The 21,666-nt window shown below is 45.9% G+C and overlaps 1 protein-coding gene across 1 annotated transcript; it reads left to right on the forward strand.

The window, feature by feature from the left end:
• The first annotated feature begins 973 nt into the window (after nucleotides 1–973).
• On the forward strand, nucleotides 974–18,793 carry zmp:0000000881 (uncharacterized). Its single transcript, XM_054783011.1, has 5 exons — nucleotides 974–2,351; nucleotides 5,876–6,037; nucleotides 8,077–8,215; nucleotides 8,420–8,527; nucleotides 14,700–18,793. The coding sequence occupies exons 2-5, from the start codon at nucleotides 5,892–5,894 to the stop codon at nucleotides 15,546–15,548; spliced, it is 1,242 nt and encodes a 413-aa protein (XP_054638986.1). The 5' UTR covers nucleotides 974–2,351; nucleotides 5,876–5,891; the 3' UTR covers nucleotides 15,549–18,793.
• The last annotated feature ends 2,873 nt before the right edge of the window (nucleotides 18,794–21,666 follow it).

Consider the following 21,666-nt stretch of genomic DNA (forward strand, 5'->3'; position numbering starts at 1 on the left):
TTTTCCCTTGTGGGAAAGCTCACATGCTGGTAATATTTGGGGAGAACAGTCCTGAGGTTGCATTGGTTGAAATCAAGATTCAAGAGATTCAAGATTCAAGAGAGTTTTATTGTCATGTGCATGGTAAAACAGCAGTTATACTATGCAATGAAAATCTTATTCTGTTCATTCTCCCAAGAAAAGAAAGAAAACACAAGAAAGAATAAGAACATAAGAAACATAAACACATAAACATATATACCAATAAATTAAGCAACAAAAACAGAAGAGACATGAATACAAATAAATAATACAAATAAATAAACCAAAGAGTGATGGAGGCGGTAAGGACACTTTCCATAGTGCATCTGTAGAAGCAACTCAGGATTGTGGTGGACATGCCAAATTTCCTCAGTCTTCTCAGGAAGTACAGTCTCCTTTGGGACTTCTTCATCATTTGTTGGGTGTTGTGACACCAGGTGAGGTCCTCGCTGATGTGTGTGCCAAGGAATTTGAAGGTTTTCACCCTCTCCACCTCAGTCTCATCAATAAACAGGGGTTTATGCGGCTCCTTTTCCCTTGTTCTTGGGTCGATGATCGTCTCTTTAGTCTTATCTGTATTGAGAAGGAGATTGTTATCACGACACCAAGCTATGAGGTCCGCCACCTCTCTTCTGTATGATGTTTCAACACCACCAGTGATCAGTCCGATGACTGTAGTGTCATCCGCAAATTTAATGATGCTGGTGTTGTTCTGGGAGGCCACGCAATCGTAGGTGAAGAGCGTGTAGAGGAGCGGACTCAGCACACACCCCTGTGGGGTCCCAGTGCTCACAATTCTTGAGCTGGATGTGCGATTGTGGACTCTGACTGACTGGGGCCTGCCTGTGAGAAAGTTAAACACCCAGTTACAGAGGGAGGGTGACAGGCCAAGTGTGAGGAGCTTATTTGTGAGTTTGTGGGGGCTGACTGTGTTAAATGCAGAGCTATAGTCTATAAATAGTATTCTGACATACAGTATGTGTCCGAATGCTATTTATAGACTATAGCCAGACTATATCGCCAGATACGATGAGTACAACGTCCGGGTGTTTGGTCTCGTGTTTATCAATGATGTCATGCAGGAGGCCTAGTGCGTTAGCGACAGCATTGTGGAGCTGCATTCCCCCACTTTAAGTTGTGGACCGTCACACAACCCCGTTCACTTCCCCAACATCAGAGTCATCCTTCAGGTGGCCTGTACCATCCCAGTAACATGGTGTGAATGTGAGCCAAGTGTCAGTACCTTGAAGCGTGTGAACACCTACATGAGGGCCAGTATGACACAACAGCAGCTGACCTCGCTGGCACTTCTCCACATTCACTACAAAAAGGTTATCAACCTGGAGGAAGTGGTGGACATATTTTCCAAGAAAGATGATGCTGAATGAGCGATAGGTAAGGCTGAAACACATTGTAGTGATTCATATAGTGTAGGCCTGTGGAAATAGCATCCACCACTGAAGCCAGTAAACTGATGAACTTATCTAAATATGGTTTTAATTCATCCTGAACATGCATATGAGTCAAACAGTAGCACATCACATGGTACAATTCACAATTTTGCATGTGCAAAAAGGAGTAGGAAGAAGCAAAGCTTATTTAATCCTACCCCTCATCAGTTTCACATCAGTTGCAATACATTTATTCACCTCTTGTTCTTCCAAGTGTACTTTGTAGGTCTACATGACAATGTAGTGCAATCATAGCCAATGGTTTTACTTACTAAAAGGAAGCTGGAGGCTTAATAATAACTGATAGAAAGAGTGTTTGATTGATAATGAGTGAGTACAGACCATGTACTCTCCACAATGAAGAGTTAGTAGTCACTGTAGTAGTGGTTAGATATACTGTAGTATTGTATGTACACAGTAGTTCAGGTCTTTTCTTCTTTGTATTTTGTGAACATCTCCTGCTTGTACTTTTTCTTCAAATCGCTCATTGTTGTGCATTGTTTGAGTTCCTCACTCAAGCTATAGTATATATTCTCCTAGCTTCACATATTGGGCAAGCTTGATGTTGTAATTTTGCCCTTAAGCTTGTAATTTGGAAGAAATAATATTGTTATGTCTGTCCAAAATATGCATCAGAAAACAGTTTTTTCGGGCTCCAAATGCAAAATTTTCACTGCTCACTCTACCAAGTGGCCCTCGCTGGACAAACCTTTGGACACGCCCCAATGCCGTTGTTCATGACCTCCGGTCGGGCCGGGATAGGCCTGCCTGCTTCGCTGAAGGCCACAAGGAGGCGTGGAAAAAGGCATGAAAAAGCAGCCAACTATGTCCAGTCGTGTTCAGACCTGACGCATCTGCTCTCCCTCAACATCCTGCACGGTAAGAAGCAGACAATGTGGCAGCTAAGCGTGTGGTATATACAGTATATACGTTATGGACCTACTTGTGTTGACGTGATAGGATATGATACCATACGATACCATACGATACGCGCAGAGGAAATTATGTTTGGCTTATGTTTGTTTAAAGGGACGAGCTGTCTGTTCGAGTACATGCAGTGGTCTGACCGGTTTGTCTGCCTGGTGCACCCAGATCACCGCTATGTTACATACATGTACGCTACACACACACGGGACGCAACTCAAGTCTTCAACACTTTTACGAAAATATGTTCCTTTTTTTAAGTGGTAATATTATGACAAACAAAACAATTAGCTTGCACAAAAAGTCACAATGTTATGAGAATAAATTTGCTGTTTTTTTTTATTGGCCCTTGGCACTTCTAAAAATGTAATTTAACAAGAAAACTTAAAAAAAAACAGCAGCAAAAGTGGAAAAAGCAGGAACCAATTGCAGGAAAAACTTATCTTTTAATGATAGCTGCAGTAGAAACTCAAGATAGACAGGTTTGCAGTAGCGTGTCAGACCTACACAAACACAATGCAACAACAATACTAAGATACACACACCTGAACTAAATAGAAGGAGAACTCAAATTAGCCACAGGTGCAAGCGATATTTGTATTTGTACTTTATTTATCCCACAGCAGGGAAATTCACTTGTTACAGCAGCAAGCAAGATACGCAAGTGATAAAGGAGAAAGCAAAGCAGGCGGACAAAAACCAGGCAAAACAGGAAGCACTACCAAAATAAGAGCATAAGACAGGAACTAAGGCATAAAAGTGGAAACAAACTAAACTGTCACGCAGGCTAACTCCTGGATTGTGACAAAAAGGTTGTAATCTAACGAGAAAGTCATCATTTTAAGAGAATAACGTCATATTATGAGGAATAATACTGCATTTTAGTAGCATGGACTTGAAATATTCAAGGAAAAGGACGTTTTTTTAAGTGGTAATATTATGACAAACAAAACAACAAATAACATTGTGATTTTTTTTTTTTTACAAAAATAAAGGTTACAGAAAGGCCGCACGCTGGCCGAGTGGTTAGCATGTCTGCCACACAGTCGGTAGATCAGGAAGATCTGGGTTTGAATGCCGTTGGGCATCTGTGTGGAGTTTGCATGTTTGCGTGCGTGGGTTTTATCCGGGTACTCCGGTTTCCTCCCGCATTCCAAAAACATGCATGTTAGCTTCATTGGCGACTCTAAATTGTCCATAGGTATGAATGTCATTGGTTGTCTATATGTGCCAAAGTCAGCTGGGATAGGCTCCAGCATACCCGCGACCCTAGGGGGAATAAGCGGCATAGAAAATGGATGGATGGAGGTTGCTGCAGAAAAAGTTGTAATGTTACAAGAATAAAGTCATAATATTATGAAAATAAAGTCATAATTATGAGAAGAAAATGTACAAATTGAACTGGATGGAAAATAATTAAAAAAAAAAAACAGCAGAAATGGAAAAAAACTTGTAATATTATGATGAAAAATAATCTCATTTTATTAGCAGAGAGTTGAAATACGAAAGAAAAATGTTAAACATTTTAAAGTTGTAATACAGTCAAACCTGTCTTAGCGGCCACCTTTATAGAACGGCCACCTGCCTATAGCAGCCACTGAAAAATTCCCCACAGCAAATGTACATGTTATAGACCCTGTGTATAGCAGTCACCTGTCCAATGCGGCCAGCGGCCACCCATTTTGTCTCCCTTGGTCAATATCTGACCGCATATAGCGGCCAAATTACCGACTCAAGTAGAAGCTTCATGCACGAAAAAGTTTAGTTTTTCAATCAATGAAGCCGTCGTGTGTAGACTTTAATTACTGAGTCCTAGCTCAGTCACAATCATTCACAAGATCCACACAAACTGTCAGTTGTTCCACATAAAAAAGCCGTCTTCTTTTGAGCTTGCTATTTCCTGGTCAAACATGTAACTTTAAGAGCATTTGCACCAAAACATTACCGCAAAGTAGGCTGGGAACAGGACGTGCTCCCAGCGACGCTACAATAAAAAAAAAAAACATACGCTAGCATGCATGCAGCAGCGGCAGCAAAACTGAGTTGGGTTGTACTTAATTGAAGTATTTTAGAATGTACTCACGTTATTTTTCATCAATCCTCATCCACAAATCCATCAAAGTCCTCATCTTCTGTATTCGACACAAACAAAGCCGTCTTCTTTTCCGTTCGCTACTAGTCTGTTAACTTGTCAGTGTTATTCAGCTCCGAAGCAAAGAAGGAAACTTCTCCTGTTGCTTCTGCCAACTTTATTTATTGAACGCGGCCACCAGACAGCAGCTCAGAACACACACACATCTCTCAGCATCGTCTCTCCTTCCTGCTTGCCCACAAGGCAAAGGTTAAACAAGCCCCACTACATAGCTGTCCAGCCAATGCCTGTAAGAAATGACACCGTTTATTTCCTGGTGTGCACTGGTCAATACTGTAATGCCGCTTGTTGTGGGGAAGGAGAGACTCACGTCGCCGATGCACTTTAATGGCTTTATTAACAGCGGAGAACACTGCAGGACTTTACATCCACGCCAACATAAACACACTTCCCAACTCTCTCCAAACTCACAGCTAGCACTGAGCCTAGCTCTCCTGCTCGGGACGCCCACCGTCACTTCCCGTCACTTCCTGATGAACTAAAGCTGTAATGACACTCTGCCGTATAAAAAGTAAAATATAAAAAACAAGCGTAAGACATTACTAGCACAGCTTTGTTCTGTGGGTCGTGGATATATTCTATCAGTTATTATTAAGCCTCTAGCTTCCTTTTAGTAAGTAAAAACCTTGGCTATGATTGCACTACATTGTCATGTAGACCTACAAAGTACACTTGGAAGAACAAGAGGTGAATAAATGTATTGCAACTGATGTGAAACTGATGAGGGGTAGGATTAAATAAGCTTTGCTTCTTCCTACTCCTTTTTGGACATGCAAAATTGTGAATTGTACTATGTGATGTGCTACTGTTTGACTTATGCATGTTCAGGATTAAAACCATGAACCATGATAATAACAAGCCTAGTAGTGCTGTACAACTTTTATCCGCAGTCCGCAGTGCCCTGTACTGGTCAACATTATTCTTTTTTTCCCCCTTTTTTTCCTTTTTTTTCCTCTACTGGTCAACATTCAAACTGGACGCCAACCTGTCTATAGAGGCCACCTGTCTATAGCGGCCACTTTTGCAGACTCCCTCTAGTGGCCCCAATAGACAAGTTTGACTGTATTATGAGAAACCAACTAAACAAAATAAAGTCATTTCTGAAAAATTAGGTTGGGGAAAAACTTCTAATATCACGGGCATAAAGTCATAATATTATGAGAAAAAAATGTACAAGAAGAACGTTAAAATAGCTTGAAAAATGAAAAAACAGCTGTAATTTTAAGTGAATAAAGTGATAAAGAGGTGATATTCTGAAGAAAAAGAATGTGATTTTAGTGTGGTACAGTTGGAACATGAAAGACAACAGGTATGTGTCCCGCTTCAGACCCCGTTTGAAGGCGATGGCGTACTCCACCGGCACGCTGGCGCAAGGCTGCTTTGGGAAGGTGTACCGTGAGAAGTACGAGGACAACTGGGCTGCCGTCAAGAAGGTCCCGCAGCATCTGATCAGCAGGAAGGACCTGGAGAGAGAGTGTGACGTGTACAAGTAAGTGGATGTCATCGTGTGCTCGGTAGACGGTATCTTCATCCTCGCATCTAACATCAGAACACCAGCGGAGACAGAGGTGGGACAGAGGTGGGACGACGCCTGGCTAAATGATGGTGTGCTGGGTCAGTCGGACACTTCTTACGTCCTGCTGTGATGAAACAATGTCACACCAAACACTGGACACATCCTGTTGTCTGATCAATAGGTTACATCCTGCCTTTGTCCCGTTCTGATGCCACTATCCTGCCAGGATCTCTCTTGTAAAGGTGTTCCTTAACAGCAGTCTTCAGTGAAATGAACATCGCACTGTACAGAATGCGAGGTGATGCGTCCATTTGGATGTCGTTCTCTGCAGTCTTAAACCTAAAAGAAAACAAACTTACAGTATCGCTGTCGGACACTATGAACATCCAGCGGCAACGCGACATCTTGGCATGACCACTGTTTTGATGAAAAATATACCGAACAAAGTCTACAAGCGTTTGTTGACTTGGGTTTAGCTGAGAGCAGTGCCTTTTCCGACGTCGGCGATGAGTCCTTGCCCATGTACCGTTTGCTTTCAAAAAATGAACAATGTAAATCCTAATTACAAACAATACAGAGCATATTTAAGCAAAGTTGATCAATCATGTCAGTGAACCTCCCCTCTTGATTCGCTCTTGCTCCGCCGCGGCGTTTCAAGCTACACACAGAGATGGAACTTTCATCGTTATTATTCTGGTTACGAATAAACTAACTCAGCGGTAAGGTGCTTATATCTTTCACAAAAGTTATCGGTTCACTTGTAGAGGCTAGTTGTGTAGAAAAAAGTGAATTAATTGATGGCTTTGGTTGGTGTCATGAACTCTACTACAGAAATCAGTGTTTTCTACACGTTGGCTTCTTAAACTATTATTTCATGATGAAATAAAAAATGTGCCCATTGGTGAAACCTTTTCAATATGTTGCCTTGATTTGGGCTGCATTGTCTTTTGCATCATAATTTTCCATTCTTGTATATCAGTAATGTTTGATAGCAAATGTAATACATGATCTGTGTCTCCTCATGAACGTTACGTACGTAGCTATTTTGACTGACACATTACCAGCACTCAACTACTGAGCAATTATGTGTAATTATCTTTATTTCCATGTTGAATAGAATTATGATAACCTGTAAACTTTGAAAATGTTAATGTGAAATACTAATCAATTTCAATCAAATTACTGCTGTTTATTTATTTTATATTTTCCAAACATTTGAGCTTGTTCTCCTCATAATTATAACTTATAACATTATTCTTGTAACAGTATAACTTTTTCCGGAACCTAATTTTCCAACAATTGCAACTTTAGTTGTTGTTTTGTTTATTTCTATTTTAACTTTTTTTAAAAGTACAAATTTTTTCTTTAATACTTCAACTTTATGCTACAAAAACGATGTTATTTTTCCTCATTATATTACGTTACTCTCATAAAATTATGACTTTTGCTCATTGGATCGCACCTTCTTTCTCTTATTATTTTGACTTTATTCCTGTAAAATTACTGCTGATTTTTCCATTTTTGCTGTTGATATGTTTTTTAGTTAAATTATATTTTTTGAATGTGCCGCAGGCCAATAAAAAAAAAGAGCCACGTGCTGCAAATGGCCCTTGGGCCGCACGTCGGACCACCCTATGTTAGCACTAGAGGTGGGTCTATGAGAAGAAGACGAGATGAGGGTTTCACATTACTTTGAAGAAAAGTACAATATCTTGCAATATACCAATTAAATTTGTGCTACGTTACAATCTTCTGCACTCTGTGTGTGTGTGTGTGTGTGTGTGTGTGTGTGTGTGTGTTAGTGGCCCCGCCTCCACCCACCGAGACAAACAGACTGTATGACTGTTCTAGTTTTGCATTTCTCCAAATGTCTTTGCCACGAGTGTTTGCTTGAAGCAACAGTCAGCCACACCAGACTAGCGGGTTTGCTTTGTCTGCCAAGAGCGTGGAAGCGATACCAGGAGACACGTCACACATATTGTATCTAATCATGTCATGTCTTGGATCCGCAGCAAAGCTAATCACCCAAACATTGTGAAGCTGCTGGGCAACATCAAACTCCAAGACAGGAAATGGATCATCCCGCTGGAGTTCATCTTTGGAGAGGACCTGGAGACCACCATCTTCAAGGCATCCAAGTCCAAAATACAGGTGCGCTTGTCTGCAATCAGCTGGTATATTCCACACCTTTCTACAACCTTTCCCGTGTCTGTTGTGGCCGACCTGTCGTCCCTTCAGACATTTCCATATTCCTCCTCTGAACACCAGAACATTCATTCAGGCCTGAGGGCGTCAAAGCAGGACATGGAAGTCAACCACATTCAAACTCCAAACATTCTTTTTGCTCCTCTACAGCTGACTCCTGCTAATAGAGGCAAAATCATCGTGGGCATGTGCGAGGGTCTGCTGCACCTCCACTCCAAAGACATCGTCCATCAAGACCTCAAACCCGAGAACATCATGGTGAGTACGCACCTGCTGGAACACAAAAGTACACCACTGAGTCCACCAGTGAATGTTTGAGCTGAAGAAAACAGCAGCACATCTGTCCTTGAAGAAGGTGCACACTTTGGTGTTGGATGGGGTTCAGTTCGTCAAGGAGTTGTTACGGGTCATTTTTTGCCAAATAATACCAAATACAGTCATTTATCGTGGTTAATTGGTTGCAGACCCAACCACGATAAGTGAATAAGTAGGATTCAATATTAATAAAGGCAATATTTTTGTACTTATGGTATAGCAAACCTTGTTCCGATCTCATAAATACACTTTTTAACATTATTAGAGCCCTCTAGACATGAAATAACGCCCCTACAGTCGCCTTTACACTCCTATTACCCAACATACAAGTAGTAGACATAATCAGAAAAAATAAAACTTATAAGACATAGAAAACCTGTTTACAACCTTCTAAATACGCCTTTTAACATTATTAGTGTGAGGACTTGTCTGACACTTGTCTGGATCCCAGTATGCAGAGGCGTACACCAGTGTGGATGAAACAGTCTTTTTAATACTACAAAACAGCTCAGGAACAAAAAACTACGATGCCATGGAAAGAAAAGGGCATTGCAGAAAAATGGAACAATATGCAACTTAAAGGAATACCAATCTGGTCAGGCGGAGCTACAAACAAAGACGTGGGGAAAAACCAGGCAGGACTGAATGGCCGACGGCAGAAGCACGGATCTTGGCTTGGAGGTTCAGCCACGAGGAATCACTGAGTGCCATCCAGTCGCCACAGGTGAGCTAAAAAGGAGTGACAGACAATGAGGCAAAGCTGTGCCTGTTCTGTAGCTCCGCCCAACTAGAGATCACCAGGGTCTGTGTGATAACACAAAAGCAGATAATGAACAAGGGAAAGGAAATATGACACAAATAATAACCTGAACCCAAAATGTATAGCTGGTGTCGACGCCAGGCGTGACAGTATTCCCCCCCTCATTCAATGGACGCCCCCTGGTGGACCACCTGGTTTGTCTGGGAACCTTCGGTAAAAATCAGAAATAAGGTTATTGTCGAGAATAAGCGACCGGGATATTCATGAACGGGCTTCAGGACCATAACCCTCCCAGTCCACCAGAAACTGCACACCGCTGCCTCGTCTCCTGACGTCCAGGATCTCCTTGATGGTGTAAGCGAGATGACCTTCCACAAGCCGGGGGGTGGGGGGGATCGCCAATGGGGGGCTCAGAGCACTGGAGACAACTGGCTTCAGACGGGAAACATGGTGGACCGGATGAATCTTGAGGGAAGGGGGGAGTTTTAGGCTAGCCGTCACCGGATTGATCATCCGCTCTACCTCATAGGGGCCAATAAATCTGGGCGCCAGCTTCTTAGTTTCTCCTGCCAGGGAAATATCCTGAGATGACAGCCATACCTTCTGGCCGGGCTTGTAGGCGGGGGCTGGCTTGCGGTAGTGGTTGGCGAGCCTCTGATTACGCTTGGCCGTACGGGATAGAGCAGCCCTGGTACTGCGCCAGACGCGATGGGCACAGCGAAGGAAGGCGGCCAGCGAGGGTACTGTGCAACCAGCTTCTTGGGAGGGAAAAATGGGGGGCTGAAAGCCGTGGACCACATGAAAGGGGGAAAGGCCTGTCGCAGAACAAACAAGGGTGTTGTAGGCGTACTCTACCTATGGGAGATAAGTGGACCACGAAGAAGGACGCTGCTGGCACACACACCTCAGTGCTGCCCCCAAGTCCTGGTTGGCGCGCTCTGATTGTCCGTTAGATTGGGGATGGTAGCCAGATGATAAACTTGCTGATGCACCCAGGGACCTGCAAAAGGCTTTCCATGTGGCAGAGGAAAATTGAGGGCCTCTGTCCGACACCACGTCCTGAGGAATACCGTGAAGGCGAACCACATGCTGAATGAGCAACTTGGCTGTCTCTATGGAGAAGGGGAGCTTGCGGAGAGGTATGAAGTGTGTGAACTTGAAAAATCTATCCACAATTTTGAGTATAACAGTGAATCCTCTTGAGGCGGGCAGGCCGGTGACAAAATCCAAAGAGATGTGAGACCAAGGGCGAGACGGGATAGGGAGGGGGTGAAGCAATCCAGCTGGCGCCTGATGGGACGACTTGCTTCGTGCACAATTGTTGCAGGCCGCCACAAAGCTCTTGGTGTCCGCATGGAGGGTTGGCCACCAAAAACGTTGAGCGACAAGGAATGCCCTACGTCGGGCCCCTGGGTGACAAGCGATCTTTGGAGCAATGAGCCCAGACCAGGACCTCTGAGCGAAGGGATCTTGGGACAAAGAGGCGGCCAAGCGGAAAACCACTTTGATGAGGAGAATCCTTGGAGGCCTCCGCCACACGCCTCTCGATTTCCCACCCCAGGGCCCCCAGAATCCGAGACTGAGGGAGGATGGTCTCTGACATAGGCTCCTCCACTGGCGGGGAATACATCCTGGATAGTGCATCTGGTTTTCCATTGAGGGAACCGGGGCAGAACATGATGCAAAAATCAAACCTTGTGAGGAAGAGGGCCTACCGCGCTTGGCGAGGATTAAGGCGCTGGGCGGAATGGATGTAGAAGAGGTTTTCGATGGTCCGTGTAAATCATAAAGGGGTGAGCAACCCCCTCCAGCCAATGTCTCCACTCTTGGAGGGCGAGTATGACTGCCAGTCGTTCTCGGTTGCCTGCGGACCGCTGGGAGAGCACGGCCCCGATTCCGGTGTCAGACGCGTCCACCTCAACATAAAAGGGGAGAGTAGGGTTAGGATGAACAAGCACCAGAGCGGAAATAAAAAAAAATGTTTAAGGCGCCGAAAGGCTAGGTCTGCCTCCGGAGACCAACAAAGGGGAACCTTAGATGATGTGAGCTTATTCAGATGTTCCGCCACCTTACTGAAATTCCGTATAAAACGCTGGTAAAAATTGCCGAAGCCCAGGAACCTCTGCAACAGCTTCCTTGATGTAGGAATGGGCCAGTTGGCCACAGCCTGGATCTTGGCTGGGTCAGGTCTAAGCTGCCCTTTTTCCACAATAAAACTCAAAAACGACACGGAAGATATGTGGAAAGTACACTTCTGGGGTTTAACGTACAGTACAACTTATTCTCTAACAGTCTTTGAAGGACTAGACTGACATGCTGCCTGTGTTGTTGCGTGGAACGGGGAAAAAATAAGGATGTCGTCTCAATAAACAAACACGAACCGGCCAATCATATCACAAAGAACGTCATTGATAAGACACTGAAAAACCGCAGGAGCATTAGTGAAACCGAAGGGCATGACGCAATACTCAAAATGCCCTAGCGGGGTGTTGAAGGCAGTCTTTCATTCATCCCCTCTCCGTACCCGCACCAGATGATAAGCATTGAGTAGGTCGAGCTTAGTAAATATGACCGTGTCATGAAGCGGAGTAAAAGCGGCATCGATGAGGAGCAGAGGATATTTATTACGGACAATAATTTTATTGAGGATGCGGAAGTCTATACACGGCCGTAGAGTACCGTCTTTCTTCTTAACAAAAAAGAACCCCGCTGCAAGAGGAGAGGAAGAAGGACGGATATGACCCGCAGCCAGGGAGGATGAGTTATATTCCTCCAGTGCATGTTGTTCAGGTTGCAAAATATTGTAGAGCCGGGAGGAGGGGAGAGGAGATCCCGGCAGCATTTCAATGGCACAGTCGTATGGACGATGAGGGGGAAGAGATAATGCTTTGATTTTGCAAAAAACGTCACTAATATGATGGTATTCCTTTGGTACAGACGACAGATCAAGAGGAGTGCAGGTGGGAGGTTTAACCGCACAGACAGGGGGAGAGGCGGCACGGAGACAATGACTATGACAAAAGGTGGACCAATTAGAAATTGAGAATAGACCAATCTATAGTAGGACTATGCCGCTGCAGCCAGGGCAGCCCAAGCACCAACGGGGCCGAACGAGACGGAATAACAAAAAACTTAATTGCCTCGTGGTGGTTACCCGCAAGCTGCAACGAGACCACATGTGCCTGGTGGGAAATACACGCAAGGTGGCGCCCATCAAGAGAGCGGTCATTCTTAAAATTATCCATCTTAGAAACAGGAATATTCATAGATTTAATTAATCCACAATCAATAAAATTTTCATCAGCCCCCGAGTCAATGAGTGCCAGTACAGGACACGTTCCCCTCGGCCAGGAAAGAGCACCTTCTATTTGAAGACGTCCCACCATGGATGACGAGGCCGCGGCCTGAGTGAGAGGGAGGGGCCCTCTTTCCCGAGGCTTGTCCCCATTGGACGATGACCGACGTCTTGTGGGAGGAGCTGGGCAGGTCGCAATGTTATGCAGTACAGGCACAGGTGCAACCTTCGACGACGGCTCCTCTCCGCCACCGACAGACGGCTGCCGCCGAGTTGCATAGGCACCACCCCCTCGGTGTCTTCTGGTGGCGTTCCAGCGCTCGAAGGTGGGAGGAGCGGGTCCGAACATAGACCAAGATTTGGAGCCGAATCTAGCCGGGGTGGTGGAAGAGGCTCCGCCTTTCGCTGTGCGCTGCGCTCCCGCAGTCGGTTGTCGAGGCGGATGGAGAGTGAGATGAGATCCTCCAAGGAGCGGGTCTCATCCCGAGCGGCCAATTCATCCTGCAGGCGAGCGTTGAGACTTGCCAAGTAGACACACCGCAGAGCCTTCTCATTCCAGCCGCTCTCCGCTGCCAAGATCCGGAAGATGATCAAGTGACCCGCCACGGACGTGGCGCCTTGACGCATGGTGAGGAGGCGGCCACCAGCCTCGCGTTCCCTTACGGGGTGATCGAACACACTCCGGAACTCCGCCGTGAATAGAGGCAAGCTGGAGCACAGTTCTGGTTTGCTTTCACACATCGCCATTGACCAACTGGCGGCACGACCGGAGAACAAGCTGAGCATACAGTATATGCCACTTTAGAGGAATCCGTGGCGTAAGTATGGGGCTGCTGGGCGAAGATCAAGGAGCATTGATGTATGAAGAGCTGACACTGGCCAAAGTCGCCGCCATACCTTGCTGGGTGTGGAATGCTGGGCTCCCGGAAAGGGTAATTGGAGGGGACAGTAAGTGCATCGCTTGCTGCAGCGGGCTGCGCAGGTTCAGCAGCCGCTGTCCGCGGGGCTCCCTTGATGCGTGCGTGTAGCTCGTGCACCAGCGTGGTCAAGTCACTCAAGGTCTGCTTGTGGGCACAAATGCGCTGGCCATGAGCCTGAAAGGCCAGCTGGACCTGGCTCTCCTCTGCGGGATCCATACTCACTGACTCGGTGATTCTGTGAGGATTTGTCTGACACTTGTCTGGATCCCAGTATGCAGAGGCTTTTTAATACTACTACAAAACACATACACAAATACTACACAAATAATAACCTGAACCCAAAATGTATAGCTGGTGTCGACGCCAGGCGTGACAATTAGAGCCCTCTAGACATGAAATAACATCCCTATAGTCGCCTTTACACTCATATTACCCAATATAGTAGACCTAATCGGAAAAAATAAAACTTATAAGACATAGAAAACCTGTTTACAACCTTCTAAATACACTTTTTAACATTATTAGAGATTTCTAGACATGAAATAACACCCCTATAGTCGCCTTTACACTCCTATTACCCAATATAGTGGACATAATCAGAGAAAATAAAAAACATATAAGACATAGAAAACCTGTTTACAACCTTCTAAATATGCTTTTTAACATTATTAGAGATCTCTAGACATGAAATAACACCCCTATAGTCAGCTTTACACTCCTATTACCCAATATAGTAGACATAATCAGAGAAAATAAGACAAATTAGACATAAACAAGATAACAAAGACGCACACGTTAGCAGTGTGTTCGTTTTTTTCTGGACGGCACACTTCCTGCGGTGGCTTTCGTCTCATCAGTGTACGGTAATGGCAGCTTTAAATGGCTTTACACTCACCAATATAGTAGACATAATAAGAGTACATAAGCCACTTTCAGGAAGACATAAATAAAACTCCTGCTCGTGTTCCCTGGGGGACCTTAGTGCCAGGCGGACAGGAAGTGAGGTCAGAGGTTTTGAGTTGAGTTTTAGGACATTTGGGTGGGAATCAATTGGGTGGGGAACGGTGCTGTTCTTACCTGCCACTGAAGTGAATGCCCAACATGTGCCTGCAGCATCTGACAGCATTTCTCCATCTCCAGGTGGAACACAACACAAACAGAGCCGTCATCATCGACCTGGGCCTGGCCAAGTTCTTCCGCCGTGGCCTCAACTCGGCCATGGACATGGGCAACGAGGCCTACTCGGCGCCCGAGGTGCTGCAGAGGCGCAGCCAGCGTGACCAGCGCTCCGACGTGTGGGCCATGGGCAAGATCATCGCCGAGTTATGCGCTCGCGTCCGCCTGCACACCCCCAGCGTGTGCCCCGCCAAGGTCAGGGAGGTCATGCGTGACCAGCCCTACTGCCAGGCCGTGTGCCGCATGGTGGAGAGCAACCCTGCACTCAGGGCCTCCATGGTGGGCGTCATAACGGACATGAGGAGCGCCGCTGGAGGTGTGGCCCACCTCAATCCACCTTCGCCTCACGTTCACGTGAGGAACCGGTCTCCATCACCAGCTCAGAGAGGAGCATCCCCGTTCGACAAAGATCTCTCACCAGCAAGACGAGGAGCGTCCCCCTTTAAAAGAGAGAACAGGGGCCCCTCCCCGCTGGCGTGGGAGCGCACCCCAAGACCAGAACTTAAAGTCGGCCACCACCGAGCCAGACACTTCCGCTCCCTCTCCCCGCACAGGACAGAGGTCCACAACAAGAACCACCAAGCTCTGGTCCCGACAGGTGTCCACCGGGACCTGACCAAGGACATGCTGAAGATGGGCTTGTACCAGGAGGCCGCCCGGGACCTGCCCTGCAACCTGCCCACCACCGGCCGCGTGGTGGTGCGGCGCTTCGAGGAGAAGAACGGCACAGTGGAGACGTGGGAGCAGAAGGAGGTGGTGACGCGCGACGGGAAGATCATCAAGTACAATGACGTCACATTCAACAGCACATAGAGGGAACGGGCCAAGTCTGCCCGCAGGCTGTTTTGGCAAATATTAGGATTATTTTTGCATGAGCGGCTTCAAAGACTGTTTGAGCGTCTTTGAGACCGGAAGATGGACTCCAGAAGTCCAAACCTTCATGTACCACGGTATCCAGGCTTGAGCCACAGCAATCTGCGAGGATAATGGAATTTCCTTTTTTAATGCAAATGTTGTACTATTTTTACCCCCTCAAAAATGATTTGCTACGCAAGTACTTCCGTTTTTGCTACACCACACCCGCTTACCCTCACGGAAGTCCCAACATGTGACTTGTTCTCGCAGGTGATACGAGATACATTCAACAATCTCAACGCATTTGTACCATCATTTCATACACTCCATGCATGCCTTGCTGTAATTGTACACCAGTGCCTTGGTTAACATCATTCATCCCGTCCAGAAGGTCCGACTCAAACCAAAACAGACTCTAACCAAAGCAAGCTTTCCTACAGAAAAGAATGTCAATCCAATTCATCCGTTCCAGACAGCCAAAAATGCGAACACGAAACATATTTTATAGCAGAAAATGAAGCAAAAATAACGATTGGATAATATCGGCTTCCGCCACGAGATCGGGCCGATCCGGTTGCTGTATCACGTTCGTAACTCTGGGCCACACTCCAACACGGTGGGTGCGGTCATGAGCCTCAAAGCTGGTTGCCACTTGACCAACACCAGCATGCAGACGTGTCCGAGGTGTACTGTGGTGATGTTGATGTCACGTTGGACGTCGGGTATTGGGCTCCGTAGCTACAGCGGTAGTTCTCTCTCACTGTGCCAGACTCTCACAGTGGTGGAGCTACGTGGTGGCCAGTTGGTGACTGTGGCCATCCCATCGGCCATCTACACATTTCTGGTATCAACTTATTGCCAAGTATAACAATGAAACAAAAATAGCTCAAGAGTTACCTTTTTTGGCAGTACAATGCTATAGCTATTCATGTAAGAACTTACGTGGTTTTGTTTATCATCCAAAAAAGCATGGAAGTAGCTAAATATCAGCTCTTAAATGAAACTCTTATGAGCTATATTTGTTATCATCATCATATCTGTCCACACAAAGCGCCATATCACCCACCGTGCGCCGCCTCTTTGGCAGACACGGGTACCGGAGTAGATGTGTGTGCACCGCCGCCGATGATGGAGCCACTCCCGTCACGTTTACATACCTCTGAAATGACCACCATCTTCACTTTAAAGCGTATAATTGGGAGGTCTTGTACCCCATCTCGGTGCGTCGTGTATCTCTCTACAACTCTGCTACATTAAACAAACGCTGTTGTCCTGAAATGGCGCCCCCGGCCCACAGTGTATTGTGCGATCACGTGCAAGTATCGCGAGATAGATGGCGGCGGCGTAAACAAACCAGACGCTATTAAGCGGACGAACGCAAGCCAAGGCAACATTTCAGCAAAAATGTTGGATGTTAACCAAAAAACGCGCTAACCGGGTCGGACGTTAACCAAGGTACCACTGTATTTTATATTGTATTGTGTTCCTGCATACCGGTGTTGTATATTGTACTGTTCAGCGAAGCCCGCGTTCCTCTAGTGGTACTGCCAATCCAATGTAGACATGCCAAGCTTAGAATATAAATAAATATAAAATGAATATAACATAATATAACTAATCTAGTCATATATAATGACTAATATAACTGACCTCAACACATCAATAGGAGTGCAATTCCAACACCACACACACACAGTATGTATCTCCAACTCACAAACAGACACGTGTCTAGTCCTCTTCGGAACCACACTTGTTGTCACTGGACCACAGTGAGATGCATTCACTGACACTCCGAAAATCACAACAATGTCACTATTATGCGCATACGTGTGGTCTAAATCAACAGAAGGACAAAGAAAAACAGTATTCCTACTGCGGAAGTACAATGTGCTGCATTCAAGTATGCTCGGAAGTCCCAGAAAATACATCTACGCTCAAAACACGTGACTTCAACTTGGGTCACGTGGTGTCTTTGAACGCAAGCCTTCATGGCTCATAATAACGCAGGTAGGGTGCAATTGTGCTACTATTGAAGAGACTAGCGTTGGGCAATCTCTTAGCTTGATTTAAACTTTCAGTTCATACAAATATATAAAATAATGAATGCCATTCATCTTTTCGTTCATAAAATACAGTGAAAAAACAGTTACAAATGGTGATTAATCATGATTAATTATTTGAAAACTGTTATTCCAATTTTTAATCATTTGACAGCCTTAATTACAATAAAACATCATCTAAAATTTTAACCAAAAATGCAAAAATTGGAAAAATTGAGCAAAAATAATAAATAATAATCACAATAAAACATACAAATAAAAATAATACAAAGGGGGAACAGCCAGCCAGACACTCAACGCACACAGAAAAAAATCACAACAAGCTTTGTCTTGAATTCACGTATAAATGTGTTTTTGTTTTTGTTTTTACCATTTTTACAAAATAAAAACAAAATACAAATCAAAGAGTACCGCCCCCTTCCAACCCCCTACCCCTGTCACACATTTTGGATACCCCCGCTGTAAGCTTTGTCATTGAGCAAATGAAAGGGACTCCCTGAAACGTCATCCTTGCTTGTCCATGAAGCACATGTCAAGCCTGTCAAGCTGGCTCTTCACGTTGATGCATATCCACACTTGTTTAAGTACACTTGTTTAACTTGCATAATAAACAATAAAGACATTCTATTCTATTCTAATGGAGGTTTCTTTGTCGGAAAAACAAAGCTACTCACCCTTTGAAGACGCGCGACTGTGGAGTGGGAAGAGGAAGGCTGTGACGGAGTGGCTCCGTCATCGGTGGCGAGTGACACACACACAGCACAGCATATATGCATACACCACTCCGGTTCCCGCATTAGCGATGCTGTTCCAGCCTGTCTGACGTTACATCCACAGCATTCATTTCTGGTTTCAACAAAGAAACAAACCCATTCAAACTTACCATAGCGTGGTCACGGCATTAGGAGGCAGGCAGTGAAACAAAATGTACAAAAATGTGGACAAAAGTGCAAAAAGTAGTCAGGAAAAAATATATATATTTATAAAACTATTTCCAGCCACTTCATACTACCCTCTTGTGGTCCACTGCCACACCATCCCAACCTGCTTCACTGCCAACTCCCCAACCTTCTCCCACATCGGCGAGCGTTGAGGTACTGCTTGGCCAATTTGGCAGCTCCAAGCCCCTCCGTGGGCTCACGCTCTTTCACCCACGTCCGGACATCCATCGGAACAACTCGAAGCAGCTGCTCCAGGTTGATAGTCTCCCCCACCTCCTCTTTGGTGTGCTTATCCACCGCCGATAAAGGCCTTGAAGCGGGTGATATGTCTCGTAGGGTTCTCAGCGGAAGGTACAGTCGAGGCCCGGAACTGACGTCTGTATGTCTATGTCAAGGTGCCAAATTTGACAAGCAACGCTGCCTTCATCCATGGCGGTGCATGCTTCCAGTGCCCTCCCAGACAGGAGCGGAACCAATCTTTGCAATACGCTCACAACGTAGCAAATAGTTGTCAAGGTCCTCCCCGGCCTGATACGGGGGAATCTTCTAGTCTACGTGACTCTCCCCTGGGCAAAGAAAATCTCGGCGGTTCACGGCAGGTGGTGCAGTCTGTGACTGGGGTGCAGGTTGATATTCCAGGGGGTTCCAGGAGGCTCCCTTCCGGTACTGAACTGGGGTGTGGGGTGAGGTGAAAGGGAGGCTCAGAGGCCTCTGAGCTCCAACAGCAGATATTCCTCTCGTTTCTGCTGTCCAGCCATAAAGTCTCTCATCAGGGCCAGAAATTCTCCCCCTGATGCTGATGCTGAAGGCCCAGCATGCTGTAGTTGGGTCATCCTCAGGGGTTGAGTCCTCAACTTCTCTGGCCAGGTTCATTTCATCAAAAACTGCTTGCTGTTTGTGGGAGTGCAGCCCTGTGAGTTGTTGGAATGTGCCCGTTATCTCCTTCTTACAACTGGCCTTCCCACTTCTAACACCACTTGTTGGTCATACCACAATTTCTGTTTCTTCTGGGCCTCCTGCAGGTTCTCTCTGGCCTCCTCTCGATACCTGGCCAACCTGTCTCTCATTTGGAGCACATACTGCACCACTCGCCGATCACTGGTTTGGGTGGTTGAGGCGTCCCAGCTCTTCCTCAGTAGGTCCATTGGGCCTTGAACCTCTCAGCCGTAAAAAAGCTCAAAAGGTGAAAATCCTGTTGAGGCTTGGGGACTCACGGTAATCAAAAAGTAGAAACGGAAGCCATCGATCCTGGTCTTTTCCTGTCCACAGTCCGTCTGTTTGAGGATGATAAGGTGTGGTCTTGATGGGGGTGTGGAACAGCTGCATCAGTTTGGAAGTGAAGTTGGTACCCTGGTCAGTCAGCACGTCATCCGGGAGACCCACTCGTGAGAATAGTTGGACCAGTGCATGGAGAACGGCAGGTGCAGTGATGCAGCAAAGTGGGATGGCTTCGGGAAATCTGGTGGCATAATCGCACACGACAAGGATATACTGGTGTCCCCGGGACCCACGATGTCCATTGCTATCTTATGAAAGGGAATGGAGGTAACAGGAAGTGGACGGAGAAGGGGCTCTGTCTGACGTGCAGGCGGGGCATGTATTTTGACATGTCGGGCATGTGGAGCAACATGCTTGGATGTCAGTGCACATGGACGGCCAATAAAACCGTGAGCTAACTCTCAAAAAGGGGTTGGACACCGACAATAGCTTTAGCTTGGGGCCTTGTAATAACCCGGCAAGCCACTTTTAGATGCACATTTGCACATTAGCACCACACTACTACCAGGCTTATGCCAACTTATGCTTCACCAGCAATATGAAGCTTCCAGTGTCGAGTAAGGCATTCACTCTAACACAGACAGTCTTATAACGGTGCACACTTCCTTCCTGATCTCCACTGTGCTCAGGTCGGGGTGCATAGCAAGCGCCTGTGACCTTAGCTTTGCGTATAGGGCACACAGAAGCTGTATGGCCTGGCTGTTGACACTAATAACAGATGATGCTCTTGCCGGCTGGTTGTTGGGTTGTGGCACTGTTGGAGCTACCTGCCATTTGCTGGTTGTCCTGCTGTCCTGGCTGGGTTGCAAGACGATGGTCCGCCTCTCCAATAGTTGGTCCATTTGGGGCATCGGGTATGCATCAAACTATGAGATGGAGTTCAATTTGTGGAGGTCAACGAAAATGTGGAGGGAACCATCCTTTTTGACCACGATCACAAGGGAAGTAATAGGAGAACCTTTTGCCCTGGCTGGAAGTCGCAGTGATGTGCTTGTCCTTCATAGTTAATGCGGTGATCGGAGCAGCAATGGTGGCAAACTGGTCCCCGAACCTGCGAAAGGCATGACTGTGAATTGAAACAGCCCTGGAGGTGTCAGGAATGGGGTATATGGACGACTGGATGGTTCAAGAGGCACCTGCCAGTAACCCTTGCTGAGGTCCAGGGTTGCGAGATAATTTTGTCCACATTTTTGTACACTTTTGTTTCATTGCCTGCACTACTAGAGAGCACAACAAACACCCTGAACGTTATCTTTGTGACTCTGCCATTGTTTTCCTCACTGTACTGAGGGTAAAGCGGGAGAACTACGCGACAAAGGCCTTGGCAGAGCGATACCGCTACCTAGTGGCCCGCTATAGCTACCACAGGAATATTTTCTGCGTCACGGTACGTTCCATTTCTGACTGTAGGGTTATCATTATAGTGGGAAAGTGTTTTGTTCCTGCCTTGTTCTGCAGTGGTTTTACTGTGCAGAGTTTCCTGTGCTCTTATTTTGGCGGCACAGTTCGTGTCATTTCAAGATTCAAGATTCAAGAGTTTTATTGTCATATGCACAGCAAAACAGGTAGTTCTGCTATGCAATGAAATTCTTATTCTGTTCATTCTCCCAAGAAAAGAAAGAAAACACAAAGAATAAGAACATAAGAAACATAAATACCAATAAATTAATAAACAACAACAGAAGAGACATTAATACAGATAAATAATACAAATAAATAAATACAAAAGTCCTCGCTGATGTGTGTGCCAAGGAACTTGAAGGTTTTCACCCTCTCCACCTCAGTCTCATCAATAAA

The sequence above is a fragment of the Dunckerocampus dactyliophorus genome, chromosome 7, assembly GCF_027744805.1.
Source record: "Dunckerocampus dactyliophorus isolate RoL2022-P2 chromosome 7, RoL_Ddac_1.1, whole genome shotgun sequence".
Taxonomy (NCBI): Eukaryota; Metazoa; Chordata; class Actinopteri; order Syngnathiformes; family Syngnathidae; genus Dunckerocampus; species Dunckerocampus dactyliophorus.

Excerpts from the sequence above, each read along its gene's own strand:
- zmp:0000000881 (XM_054783011.1), top strand. The coding sequence starts at position 5,892 with ATGGCGTACTCCACCGGCACGCTGGCGCAAGGCTGCTTTGGGAAGGTG. Across the intron at positions 8,216-8,419 it reads CATCCAAGTCCAAAATACAG|CTGACTCCTGCTAATAGAGG; the intron begins GTGCGCTTGTCT and ends GCTCCTCTACAG. Across the intron at positions 8,528-14,699 it reads TCAAACCCGAGAACATCATG|GTGGAACACAACACAAACAG; the intron begins GTGAGTACGCAC and ends CTCCATCTCCAG.